At 46.4% G+C, this 15000-nt stretch overlaps 1 protein-coding gene across 1 annotated transcript in view; it reads left to right on the top strand.

The window, feature by feature from the left end:
- SPTAN1 (spectrin alpha, non-erythrocytic 1) overlaps positions 1-15000 on the top strand; it is a 228963-nt gene that overhangs the window by 190021 nt on the left and 23942 nt on the right. Inside the window, exons 48-49 of the mRNA XM_083723192.1 lie at positions 563-580; positions 11217-11279. Of these exons, the coding sequence (XP_083579318.1) occupies positions 563-580; positions 11217-11279 (81 nt within the window). The remainder of the gene's footprint in view (positions 1-562; positions 581-11216; positions 11280-15000) is intronic.

Here is a 15000-nt window from a genome sequence, read left to right as displayed (position 1 = left end):
GGTAGTGGTGGTATTTTTTATTATTACTACTACTATTATCACGATCACTACCACTGTTACTGTTATTACTATTACTATTATTGTTATTATTGTTATTGTTTATTATTATTATTATTATTATTATTATTATTATTATTGTAATAGTAATAGTAACAATAGTAGTGGTGGTATTTTTTATTATTACTACTACTATTATCACGATCACTACTACTGTTACTGTTATTACTATTATTATTACTATTATTGTTATTGTTATTATTATAGTTATTATTGTTATTATTATTATAGTAATAGTAATAGTAACAATAGTAGTGGTGGTATTTTTTATTATTACTACTACTATTATCACGATCACTACCACTGTTACTGTTATTACTATTATTATTATTATTATTATTATTATTATTATTATTGCTATTATTACTATTGTTATCGCTCCTTTTGTTACTACTATCGATTATTACTACTACTTCCTTGGCTCACGTCCCTTTCCTTTCTCCCCCTCTCTCCTCTCCCCTTCTCGACGTTACTCCCGCCTCCTATTACTCGAACCCTTCGCCAGGACCTACCTACTCGACGGGTGAGTACCAAATACTCCTCCTTCTTTTTAATACCAGCCCCTTTGGTGTCTGGTGCTCTGTCCCGCCGTGGTGTCTGGTGCCCGAGTATTGCCCCAGCTGCAGAGTAATTGCCCCACCTGCCCAGGTATTGCCCCATTGGCATAGGTATTGCCCCAGCTGCAGAGTAATTGCCCCACCTGCCCAGGTATTGCCCCATTGGCATAGGTATTTACATAGCTATTGCCCCATTTGCATAGGTATTGCCCCAGCTGCATAGTAATTGCCCCGTCTACACAGGTATTGCCCCATGGCATAGGTATATACATAGGTATTGCCCAAATAATTGCCCCAGCTGCAGAGTAATTGCCCCACCTGCCCAGGTATTGCCCCATTGGCATAGGTATTTACATAGGTATTGCCCCACTTGCAGAAGTATTGCCCCAGCTGCAGAGTAATTGCCCCGTCTACACAGGTATTGCCCCATGGCATAGGTATATACATAGGTATTGCCCAAATAATTGCCCCAGCTGCATAGTAATTGCCCCACCTGCCCAGGTATTGCCGCAATTGCATAGGCATTTGCCTAGGTATGGCCCTATTTGCATAGGTATTGCCCCAGCTGCATAGCTATTGCCCCACCTGCCCAGGTATTGCCCCATTGGCATAGCTATTTACATAGCTATTGCCCTATTTGCATAGGTATTGCCCCAGCTGCAGAGTAATTGCCCCACCTGCCCAGGTATTGCCCCAATTGCATAGGCATTTGCCTAGGTATGGCCCTATTTGCATAGGTATTGCCCCAGCTGCATAGTAATTGCCCCGTCTACACAGGTATTGCCCCATGGCATAGGTATATACATAGGTATTGCCCCATTGCCCAAATAATTGCCCCAGCTGCATAGTAATTGCCCCACCTGCCCAGGTATTGCCCCATTGGCATAGGTATTTACATAGCTATTGCCCTATTTGCATAGGTATTGCCCCAGCTGCATAGTAATTGCCCCACCTGCCCAGGTATTGCCCCATTGGCATAGGTATATACATAGGTATTGCCCCATTGCCCAAATAATTGCCCCAGCTGCATAGTAATTGCCCCACCTGCCCAGGTATTGCCCTAATTGGCATAGGTATATACATAGCTATTGCCCCACTTGCAGAAGTATTGCCCCAGCTGCAGAGTAATTGCCCCGTCTACACAGGTATTGCCCCATTGGCATAGGTATATACATAGGTATTGCCCCACTTGCAGAAGTATTGCCCCAGCTGCGTAGTAATTGCCCCGTCTACACAGGTATTGCCCCATGGCATAGGTATATACATAGGTATTGCCCAAATAATTGCCCCAGATGCATAGTAATTGCCCCACCTGCCCAGGTATTGCCCCATTGGCATAGGTATTTACATAGCTATTGCCCTATTTGCATAGGTATTGCCCCAGCTGCATAGTAATTGCCCCGTCTACACAGGTATTGCCCCATTGGCATAGGTATTTACATAGGTATTGCCCTATTTGCATAGGTATTGCCCCAGCTGCAGAGTAATTGCCCCGTCTACACAGGTATTGCCCCATTGGCATAGGTATATACATAGGTATTGCCCAAATAATTGCCCCAGCTGCATAGTAATTGCCCCACCTGCCCAGGTATTGCCCCATTGGCATAGGTATTTACATAGCTATTGCCCCATTTGCATAGGTATTGCCCCAGCTGCATAGTAATTGCCCCGTCTACACAGGTATTGCCCCATGGCATAGGTATTTACATAGGTATTGCCCCATTTGCATAGGTATTGCCCCAGCTGCAGAGTAATTGCCCCACCTGCCCAGGTATTGCACCAATTGCATAGGCATTTGCCTAGGTATTGCCCCACCTGCCCAGGTATTGCCCCATTACCTAGGTATTGCCCCTCCTGCAGAGGTATTGCCCCATTGGCATAGGCCTTTCCCTAGCTATTGCCCCACCTGCCTAGATATTGCCCCATTGCCCTAGCTATTGTCCCATTGACCTCGATAATTGCCCCATTGCCCTAGCTATTGCCCCACCTGCATAGCTATTGCCCTCCCCGCAATAGTTATTGCCCCACCTGCCCAGGTATTGCCCCATTGGCATAGGTATATACATAGGTATTGCCCCACTTGCAGAAGTATTGCCCCAGCTGCAGAGTAATTGCCCCACCTGCCCAGGTATTGCCCCAATTGCATAGGCATTTGCCTAGGTATTGCCCTATTTGCATAGGTATTGCCCCAGCTGCATAGTAATTGCCCCGTCTACACAGGTATTGCCCCATGGCATAGGTATATACATAGGTATTGCCCCACTTGCAGAAGTATTGCCCCAGCTGCAGAGTAATTGCCCCGTCTACACAGGTATTGCCCCATTGGCATAGGTATATACATAGGTATTGCCCCACTTGCAGAAGTATTGCCCCAGCTGCGTAGTAATTGCCCCGTCTACACAGGTATTGCCCCATGGCATAGGTATATACATAGGTATTGCCCAAATAATTGCCCCAGCTGCATAGTAATTGCCCCACCTGCCCAGGTATTGCCCCATTGGCATAGGTATTTACATAGCTATTGCCCTATTTGCATAGGTATTGCCCCAGCTGCATAGTAATTGCCCCACCTGCCCAGGTATTGCCCCATGGGCATAGGTATTTACATAGCTATTGCCCTATTTGCATAGGTATTGCCCCAGCTGCAGAGTAATTGCCCCGTCTACACAGGTATTGCCCCATGGCATAGGTATATACATAGGTATTGCCCAAATAATTGCCCCAGCTGCATAGTAATTGCCCCACCTGCCCAGGTATTGCCCCATTGGCATAGGTATTTACATAGCTATTGCCCTATTTGCATAGGTATTGCCCCAGCTGCAGAGTAATTGCCCCACCTGCCCAGGTATTGCCCCAATTGCATAGGCATTTGCCTAGGTATTGCCCCACCTGCCCAGGTATTGCCCCATTACCTAGGTATTGCCCCTCCTGCAGAGGTATTGCCCCATTGGCATAGGCCTCTCCCTAGCTATTGCCCCACCTGCCTAGATATTGCCCTATTGCCCTAGCTATTGTCCCATTGCCCTAGATAATTGCCCCATTGCCCTAGCTATTGCCCCACCTGCATAGCTATTGCCCTCCCCGCAATAGTTATTGCCCCACCTGCCCAGGTATTGCCCCATTGGCATAGGTATTTACATAGCTATTGCCCTATTTGCATAGGTATTGCCCCAGCTGCAGAGTAATTGCCCCACCTGCCCAGGTATTGCCCCATTGGCATAGGTATATACATAGGTATTGCCCAAATAATTGCCCCAGCTGCAGAGTAATTGCCCCACCTGCCCAGGTATTGCCCCATTGGCATAGGTATATACATAGGTATGGCCCTATTTGCATAGGTATTGCCCCAGCTGCAGAGTAATTGCCCCGTCTACACAGGTATTGCCCCATTGGCATAGGTATTTACATAGGTATTGCCCCACTTGCAGAAGTATTGCCCCAGCTGCAGAGTAATTGCCCCACCTGCCCAGGTATTGCCCCATTGGCATAGGCATTTGCCTAGGTATTGCCCTATTTGCATAGGTATTCCCCCAGCTGCATAGTAATTGCCCCGTCTACACAGGTATTGCCCCATGGCATAGGTATATACATAGGTATTGCCCCATTGCCCAAATAATTGCCCCAGCTGCATAGTAATTGCCCCACCTGCCCAGGTATTGCCCCATTGGCATAGGTATTTACATAGCTATTGCCCTATTTGCATAGGTATTGCCCCAGCTGCAGAGTAATTGCCCCACCTGCCCAGGTATTGCCCCATGGGCATAGGTATATACATAGGTATTGCCCAAATAATTGCCCCAGCTGCATAGTAATTGCCCCACCTGCCCAGGTATTGCCCCATTGGCATAGGTATTTACATAGCTATTGCCCCACTTGCAGAAGTATTGCCCCAGCTGCAGAGTAATTGCCCCATCTACACAGGTATTGCCCCATTGGCATAGGTATATACATAGGTATTGCCCAAATAATTGCCCCAGCTGCATAGTAATTGCCCCACCTGCCCAGGTATTGCCCCATTGGCATAGGTATTTACATAGCTATTGCCCTATTTGCATAGGTATTGCCCCATCTGCATAGTAATTGCCCCACCTGCCCAGGTATTGCCCCATTGGCATAGGTATATATATAGGTATTGCCCCATTGCCCAAATAATTGCCCCAGCTGCAGAGTAATTGCCCCACCTGCCCAGGTATTGCCCCAATTGCATAGGCATTTGCCTAGGTATTGCCCTATTTGCATAGGTATTGCCCCAGCTGCATAGTAATTGCCCCGTCTACACAGGTATTGCCCCATGGCATAGGTATATACATAGGTATTGCCCAAATAATTGCCCCAGCTGCATAGTAATTGCCCCACCTGCCCAGGTATTGCCCCAATTGCATAGGCATTTGCCTAGGTATTGCCCTATTTGCATAGGTATTGCCCCAGCTGCAGAGTAATTGCCCCACCTGCCCAGGTATTGCCCCCTTGGCATAGGTATTTACATAGCTATTGCCCTATTTGCATAGGTATTGCCCCAGCTGCAGAGTAATTGCCCCACCTGCCCAGGTATTGCCCCATTGGCATAGGTATTTACATAGGTATTGCCCCATTGCCCAAATAATTGCCCCAGCTGCAGAGTAATTGCCCCACCTGCCCAGGTATTGCCCCAATTGCATAGGCATTTGCCTAGGTATTGCCCCATTTGCATAGGTATTGCCCCATCTGCATAGTAATTGCCCCGTCTACACAGGTATTGCCCCATTGGCATAGGTATATACATAGGTATTGCCCAAATAATTGCCCCAGCTGCATAGTAATTGCCCCACCTGCCCAGGTATTGCCCCATTCGCATAGGTATATACATAGGTATGGCCCTATTTGCATAGGTATTGCCCCAGCTGCATAGTAATTGCCCCGTCTACACAGGTATTGCCCCATGGGCATAGGTATATACATAGGTATTGCCCCACTTGCAGAAGTATTGCCCCAGCTGCAGAGTAATTGCCCCGTCTACACAGGTATTGCCCCATGGCATAGGTATATACATAGGTATTGCCCAAATAATTACCCCAGCTGCATAGTAATTGCCCCACCTGCCCAGGTATTGCACCAATTGCATAGGCATTTGCCTAGGTATTGCCCCACCTGCCCAGGTATTGCCCCATTACCTAGGTATTGCCCCTCCTGCAGAGGTATTGCCCCATTTGCAAAGGCCTTTCCCTAGCTATTGCCCCACCTGCCTAGATATTGCCCCATTGCCCTAGCTATTGTCCCATTGACCTCGATAATTGCCCCATTGCCCTAGCTATTGCCCCACCTGCATAGCTATTGCCCTCACCGCAATAGTTACTACCCCACCTGCCCAGGTATTGCCCCATTGGCATAGCTATTTACATAGCTATTGCCCTATTTGCATAGGTATTGCCCCAGCTGCATAGTAATTGCCCCACCTGCCCAGGTATTGCCCCAATTGCATAGGCATTTGCCTAGGTATTGCCCTATTTGCATAGGTATTGCCCCAGCTGCATAGTAATTGCCCCGCCTACGAAGGTATTGCCCCAGCTGCATAGTAATTGCCCCACCTGCCCAGGTATTGCCCCATTGGCATAGCTCTTTACCGAGCTATTGCCCCATCTGCATAGTAATTGCCCCGTCTACACAGGTATTGCCCCATTGGCATAGGTATTTACCTAGCTATTACCCCGCCTACGGAGGTATTGCCCCATTGACCTATGTATTGCCCCGTCTGCATAGTAATTGCCCCACCTGCCCAGGTATTGCCCCAATTGCCTAGGTATTTGCCTAGGTATTGCCCCACCTGCCCAGGTGTTGCCCCATTGGCATAGCTATTTACATAGCTATTGCCCTATTTGCATAGGTATTGCCCCAGCTGCATAGTAATTGCCCCACCTGCCTAGGTATTGCCCCAATTGCATAGGTATTGCCCCAGCTGCATAGTAATTGCCCCGCCTACGAAGGTATTGCCCCAGCTGCATAGTAATTGCCCCACCTGCCCAGGTATTGCCCCATTGGCATAGCTCTTTACCGAGCTATTGCCCCATCTGCATAGTAATTGCCCCGTCTACACAGGTATTGCCCCATTGGCATAGGTATTTACCTAGCTATTACCCCGCCTTCGGAGGTATTGCCCCATTGACCTATGTATTGCCCCGTCTGCATAGTAATTGCCCCACCTGCCCAGGTATTGCCCCAATTGCCTAGGTATTTGCCTAGGTATTGCCCACCTGCCCAGGTATTGCCCCATTGGCATAGGTATTTACATAGGTATTGCCCCATTTGCATAGGTATTGCCCCAGCTGCATAGCTATTGCCCCACCTGCCCAGGTATTGCCCCATTGGCATAGCTATTTACATAGCTATTGCCCTATTTGCATAGGTATTGCCCCAGCTGCATAGTAATTGCCCCACCTGCCCAGGTACTGCCCCAATTGCATAGGCATTTGCCTAGGTATTGCCCTATTTGCATAGGTATTGCCCCAGCTGCAGAGTAATTGCCCCACCTGCCCAGGTATTGCCCCATTGGCATAGGTATATACATAGGTATTGCCCAAATAATTGCCCCAGCTGCATAGTAATTGCCCCACCTGCCCAGGTATTGCCCCATTGGCATAGGTATTTACATAGGTATTGCCCCACTTGCAGAAGTATTGCCCCAGCTGCAGAGTAATTGCCCCACCTGCCCAGGTATTGCCCCATGGGCATAGGTATTTACATAGGTATTGCCCCACTTGCAGAAGTATTGCCCCAGCTGCAGAGTAATTGCCCCACCTGCCCAGGTATTGCCCCAATTGCATAGGCATTTGCCTAGGTATTGCCCCACCTGCCCAGGTATTGCCCCATTACCTAGGTATTGCCCCTCCTGCAGAGGTATTGCCCCATTGGCATAGGCCTTTCCCTAGCTATTGCCCCACCTGCCTAGATATTGCCCCATTGCCCTAGCTATTGTCCCATTGACCTAGATAATTGCCCCATTGCCCTAGCTATTGCCCCACCTGCATAGCTATTGCCCTCCCCGCAATAGTTATTGCCCCACCTGCCCAGGTATTGCCCCATTGGCATAGGTATATACAAGGTATTGCCCCACTTGCAGAAGTATTGCCCCAGCTGCAGAGTAATTGCCCCGTCTACACAGGTATTGCCCCATGGCATAGGTATATACATAGGTATTGCCCAAATAATTGCCCCAGCTGCATAGTAATTGCCCCACCTGCCCAGGTATTGCCCCATTGGCATAGGTATATACATAGGTATTGCCCCATTGCCCAAATAATTGCCCCAGCTGCATAGTAATTGCCCCATCTGCCCAGGTATTGCCACAATTGCATAGGCATTTGCCTAGGTATGGCCCTATTTGCATAGGTATTGCCCCATCTGCATAGTAATTGCCCCACCTGCCCAGGTATTGCCCCAATTGCATAGGTATTTGCCTAGGTATTGCCCCACTTGCAGAAGTATTGCCCCAGCTGCAGAGTAATTGCCCCACCTGCCCAGGTATTGCCCCATTGGCATAGGTATTTACATAGCTATTGCCCTATTTGCATAGGTATTGCCCCAGCTGCATAGTAATTGCCCCGTCTACACAGGTATTGCCCCATTGGCATAGGTATATACATAGGTATTGCCCCACTTGCAGAAGTATTGCCCCAGCTGCAGAGTAATTGCCCCGTCTACACAGGTATTGCCCCATGGCATAGGTATATACATAGGTATTGCCCAAATAATTGCCCCAGCTGCATAGTAATTGCCCCACCTGCCCAGGTATTGCCGCAATTGCATAGGCATTTGCCTAGGTATGGCCCTATTTGCATAGGTATTGCCCCAGCTGCAGAGTAATTGCCCCACCTGCCCAGGTATTGCCCCATTGGCATAGGTATATACATAGGTATTGCCCAAATAATTGCCCCAGCTGCATAGTAATTGCCCCACCTGCCCAGGTATTGCCCCATTGGCATAGCTATTTACATAGCTATTGCCCTATTTGCATAGGTATTGCCCCAGCTGCATAGTAATTGCCCCACCTGCCCAGGTATTGCCCCAATTGCATAGGCATTTGCCTAGGTATTGCCCTATTTGCATAGGTATTGCCCCAGCTGCATAGTAATTGCCCCGCCTACGAAGGTATTGCCCCAGCTGCATAGTAATTGCCCCACCTGCCCAGGTATTGCCCAATTGCATAGGTATTTGCCTAGGTATTGCCCCATTCGCATAGGTATTGCCCCATCTGCATAGTAATTGCCCCACCTGCCCAGGTATTGCCCCATTTGCATAGGTATTTACCTAGCTATTACCCCGCCTACGGAGGTATTGCCCCATCTGCATAGTAATTGCCCCACCTGCCCAGGTTTTGCCCCATTGGCATAGGTATTTACACAGGTATTGCCCCATTGGCATAGGTATTGCCCCATCTGCATAGTAATTGCCCCGTCTACACAGGTATTTCCCCATTGGCCTAGGTATTTCCCTAGATATTGCCCCACCTGCAGAGGTATAGGTATTGCCCCATTGATCTAGACAAATGCCCCATTGCCCTAGGCAATTGCCCCATTGCTCAAATAATTGCCCCATTGACCTAGATATTGCCCCACCTGCCCAGGCATTGCCCCATTGGCATAGGTATTGCCCCAGCTGCATAGTAATTGCCCCAACTACACAGGTATTGCCCCATTGGCATAGCTATTTACCTAGCTATTACCCCGCCTACGGAGGTATTGCCCCATTGACCTAGGTATTGCCCCGTCTGCATAGTAATTGCCCCGTCTGCCCAGGTATTGCCCCAATTGCCTAGGTATTTGCCTAGGTATTGCCCCACCTGCCCAGGTATTGCCCCATTGGCATAGCTATTCACATAGGTATTGCCCCATCTGCATAGTAATTGCCCCACCTGCCCAGGTATTGCCCCAATTGCATAGGTATTTGCCTAGGTATTGCCCCGTCTGCCCAGGTATTTCCCCATTGGCATAGGTATTTACCTAGCTATTGCCCCGCCTATGAAGGTATTGCCCCATCTGCATAGTAATTGCCCCACCTGTCCAGGTATTGCCCCATATACCCAGGTACTTACCTAGGTACTGCCCCATTTCCATAGGTATTGCCCCATTTCCATAGCTATTGCCCCACATACCCAGGTACTTACCTAGGAATTGCCCCATTTCCATAGGTATTGCCCCATCTGCATAGGTACTCACCCAAGTATTGCCCCATATACCCAGGTACTTACCGAGGTATTGGCCCATTTCCATAGGTATTGCCCCATATACCCAGGTACTTACCTAGGTACTGCCCCATTTCCATAGGTATTGCCCCATCTGCATAGGTATTGCCCCATCTGCATAGGTACCCACTTAAGTATTGCCCCACGTACCCAGGTACTTACATAGGTATTGCCCCATTTCCATAGGTATTGCCCTATCTGCATAGGTACTTACCTAGGCATTGCCCCATATACCTAGGTACTTACCTAGGCATTGCCCCATTTCCATAGGTATTGCCCCATCTGCATAGGTACTCACCCAAGTATTGCCCCATATACCCAGGTACATACTGAGGTATTGCCCCATTTCCATAGCTATTGCCCCATATACCCAGGTACTTACCTAGGTACTGCCCCATTTCCATAGGTATTGCCCCATTTCCATAGCTATTGCCCCACATACCCAGGTACTTACCTAGGAATTGCCCCATTTCCATAGGTATTGCCCCATCTGCAAAGGTACTCACCCATGTATTGCCCCATATACCCAGGTACTTACAGAGGTATTGCCCCATTTCCATAGGTATTGCCCCATATACCCAGGTACTTACATAGGTATTGCCCCATTTCCATAGGTATTGCCCTATCGGCATAGGTACCTACCTAGGCATTGCCCCATATACCTAGGTACTTACCTAGGCAATGCCCCATTTCCATAGGTATTGCCCCATTTCCATAGGTATTCCATAGGTACTCACCCAAGTATTGCCCCATATACCCAGGTACTTCCCGAGGTATTGCCCCATTTCCATAGGTATTGCCCCATTTCCATAGGTATTGCCCCATATACCCAGGTACTTACCTAGGTATTGCCCCATTTCCATAGGTATTGCCCCATTTCCATAGGTATTGCCCCATCTGCATAGGTACCCACTTAAGTATTGCCCCATATACCTAGGTACTTACCTAGGCATTGCCCCATTTCCATAGGTATTGCCCCATTTCCATAGGTACTCACCCAAGTATTGCCCCATATACCCAGGTACTTCCCGAGGTATTGCCCCATTTCCATAGGTATTGCCCCATATACCCAGGTACTTACATAGGTATTGCCCCATTTCCATAGGTATTGCCCTATCGGCATAGGTACCTACCTAGGCATTGCCCCATATACCTAGGTACTTACCTAGGCATTGCCCCATTTCCATAGGTATTCCATAGGTACTCACCCAAGTATTGCCCCATATACCCAGGTACTTCCCGAGGTATTGCCCCATTTCCGTAGGTATTGACCTCCTTATTACCCCGCCTCCCTTGCTCCGCCCCCTCCGCTTAGCTCCGCCCCTCGTCCTGTCCGCCCCCCAGAAAAACCCCCCGAATTTCACCCCATATTTCTTTCCTCCGCATAGCATTGCGTACCGGCGAGTAATTCGCGTCTTTCAGTACCAAGTCGGGGAAGATCTTTCCGGAAGGTTTTATTCCTCTTTTCCTTCTCCCCCGTTTTCTCACTCGTATCTTTTTATTCTAATTTATTCTAATTGATTTTAATTGGTTTTGGTTTTTTTTGGCTTTTCCTACCCCAATTAGGCACGTTCCTAATTAATTTCCAAGGCTGGCTTTTTTTGTGACGCCGGACTAACGCTCACACGGCTTGGGGGGGCGGATAATAGTAATAATAGTAATAATAATAATAATAGTAATAGTAATACGGAGCCATTCCTTTGGCAAAGGTTCTAGAGCAACCCACCGGTTTGGCAAAGGTTCTAGATCAAACCACTCGCTTTTGCGGCGGCTCTGAGCTGAGATATTCGTGTGGCAAAGGTTCTAGATCAAACCACTCGCTTTTGCGGCGGCTCTGAACCGAGATATTCATGTGTCAAAGGTTCTAGATCGAGCCATTGGGTTTGGCGGCGGTTCTAAATCAAACCGCTTGATTTGGCAGCGGTTCCGAACTGAGCTATTCATTTTGCAAAGGTTCTAGAGCAAGCCATTCGTTTTGCGAAGGTTCTAGAACAACCTGCCAGTTTGCAAAAGGTTCTAGATCAAACCATTGTTTTTTTGCAGCGGTTCTAAACCAACCCACTCGCTTTTGCGACGGTTCTGAGCCGAGATGTTCATGTTGCAAAGGTTCTAGATTGAGCCATTGGGTTTGGCGGTGGTTCTAAATCAAACCACTTGATTTGGCAACGGTTCCGAACTGAGCTATTCATTTTGCAAAGGTTCTAGATCAAGCCATTGGGTTTTTGCAACGGTTCCGAACTGAGCTGTTCATGTTGCAAAGGTTCTAGATCAAGCCATTGGTTTGGGCAAAGGATCTAAACCAAACCACTCGATTTTGCGACGGTTCTGAACCGAGATTTTCATTTTGCAAAGGTTCTAGATCAAGCCATTCCTTTGGGCAAAGGATCTAAACCAAACCACTCGATTTTGCGGCGGTTCTGAACTGAGCCATTCATTTTGCAAAGGTTCCAGATCAAGCCATTAGTTTGCAAAGGTTCTAGAGTGAGCCGTTCGTTTTGCGAAGGTTCTAGATCGAGCCATTAGTTCTGCGGCGGTTCCAAGCTGAGCCATTCGTTTTGCAAAGGTTCTAGAACAACCCGCCAGTTTGCAAAGGTTCTAGATCAAACCATTGGTTTTTTTGCAGCAGTTCTAAACCAACCCACTCACTTTTGCGATGGTTCTGAACCGAACCGAGATATTCATTTTGCAAAGGTTCCAGATCAAGCCATTCATGTTTTTCCGCAGGTTCTAGATCAAACCATTGGTTTGCAAGGGTTCCAGATTGAACCATTAGTTTTGCGGGGTTCTAGATCGAGCCATTGGTTTTGCGAGGGCTCTAGATCACGCCATTAGTTTTGCGAAGGTTCTAGATCGATCCATTAGTTCTGCGGCGGTTCCAAGCTGAGCCATTCATTTTACAAAGGTTCCAGACCAAGCCATTAGTTTTACGAATGTTCTAGATCAAGCTATTCTGCAGCGGTTCCGAACTGAGCCATTCGTTTTGCGAAGATTCTAGATCGAGCCATTAGTTCTGCAACGGTTCCAAACTGAGCCATTTGTTTTGCGAAGGTTCCAGATCAAGCCATTAGTTTTTTGCGGCCGTTCTAAACCAACCCACTCGCTTTGGCGACGGTTCTGAACCGAGATATTCATTTTGCAAAGGTTCTAGATCAAGCCATTCTTTTTTTGCACCGGTTCTAAATCAAACCACTCGATTTAGCAACAGTTCCGAACTGAGCCATTCATTTTGCACAGGTTCTAGATCAAACCCTCATTTTGCCAAGGCTCTAGATCAAACCTTTAGTTTTCGCACGGGTTCTAAAGCAGGCCGGCCGCTTTGCAAAGGCTCTAAACCAAACCAGTCGTTTTGCAAAGGTTCTGGATCAACCCACTCGTTTTTTGCAATGGTTCTAGATTAAACCGTCCGCTTTGCACGGGTTCTAAATCACATCGCCAGTTTTGCGGAGGTTTTAGAACAAGCCCTGAGTTTTCGCACAGGTTCTAAACCATGCCGGTCGCTTTGCAAAGGTTCCCAACCGGTCCATTTTGCAGAGGTTCTAGATTGCACTGCCAGTTTTGCAGAGGTTCTAGATCAAACCATTAATTTTGCAGAGGTTCTAGATCAAACCACTCATTTTGGGAAAGATTCTAGACCAAACCGCCCGTTTTGCACAGGTTCTAGATCACATCGCCAGTTTTGCGGAGGTTTTAGAACAAGCCCTGAGTTTTCGCACAGGTTCTAAATCATGCCGGCCGCTTTGCAAAGGTTCCCAACCGGTCGATTTTGCAGAGGTTCTAGATTGCACTGCCAGTTTTGCAGAGGTTCTAGATCAAACCATTAGTTTTGCAGGGGTTCTAAACCAAGGCACTCACTTTTGCACCGATCCCAAACACCCGTCTCGCAAAACGTTCTAGATCGAACCACCGGTTCCGCAAAGGCTCTAGATCAACCCGCCAGTTTTGCACAGGTTCTAGATCGGACCGGCAGCTTTTGGCGCAGGTCCCGAACCGAGCCCCTCGCTTTGCGACGGTTCTCGAACCCGGCACCTCACGGCGAGTCACCCGCGCGGCGTGTGTGGGGCACGGCGGGGGCGGCTGAGGCGCGGAACCCGGAGCGGCGCGGAACCCGGAGCGCTTGGGGATGTGGCATGGCGTGTGTTTTGTGGTTTTCCTTTGGGTCAGGCTCGGAATTAACCGGATCGAGTGAAATCCTCTGGGGGGCATTTCTCTGCCCATTAATTTACATTTCCTATTATTATTATTATTATTATTATTATTATTATTATTTGCTCTGCCCATTAATTTACACATAATAATAATAATAATAATAGTAATAATAGTAATAATAATAGTAATAGTAATAATAGTAATAGTAATAGTAATAATAATAATAACGGAACCAAGTTTGCCTTGTCCGTTATTTCCTATTATTATTATTATTATTATTATTATTATTATTATTATTATTATTATTATTATTTGCTTTGCCCATTAATTTACATTTCCTATTATTATTATTATTATTATTATTGGAGTAAAGTTTGCTCTGCCCATTAATTTACAAATAATAATAATAATAATAATAATAATAGTAATAATAATAATAACGGAACCAAGTTTGCCTTGTCCGTTATTTCCTATTATTATTATTATTTCCTATTATTATTATTATTATTATTATTATTATTATTCACACAGCAAAGTTTGCCTTGTCTGTTAATTTACGCTTCCTATTATTATTATTATTATTATTATTATTTGCTCTGCCCATTAATTTACAAATAATAATAATAATAATAATAATAGTAATAATAATAATAACGGAACCAAGTTTGCCTTGTCCGTTATTTCCTATTATTATTATTATTATTTCCTATTATTATTATTATTATTCACACAGCAAAGTTTGCCTTGTCTGTTAATTTACACTTATTATTATTATTATTATTATTTGCTCTGGCCATTAATTTACACTTAATAATAATAATAATAATAACGGTGCAAAGTTTGCTGTGCCCATTAATTTACACTTCCTATTATTATTATTATTATTATTATTATTATTATTATTTGCTCTGGCCATTAATTTACACTTAATAATAATAATAATGGAGCCAAGTTTGCCTTGTCCATTAATTTAAATTCACTATTATTATTATTATTATTATTATTCACGGAGCCAAGTTTGCCTTG

Source organism: Podarcis gaigeae (genome assembly GCF_964106915.1).
Source record: "Podarcis gaigeae genome assembly, chromosome: Z".
Lineage (NCBI taxonomy): Eukaryota > Metazoa > Chordata > Lepidosauria > Squamata > Lacertidae > Podarcis > Podarcis gaigeae.
Note: the sequence above shows the minus strand (reverse complement) of the source record. Positions and strands in the feature narration are given on the sequence as shown.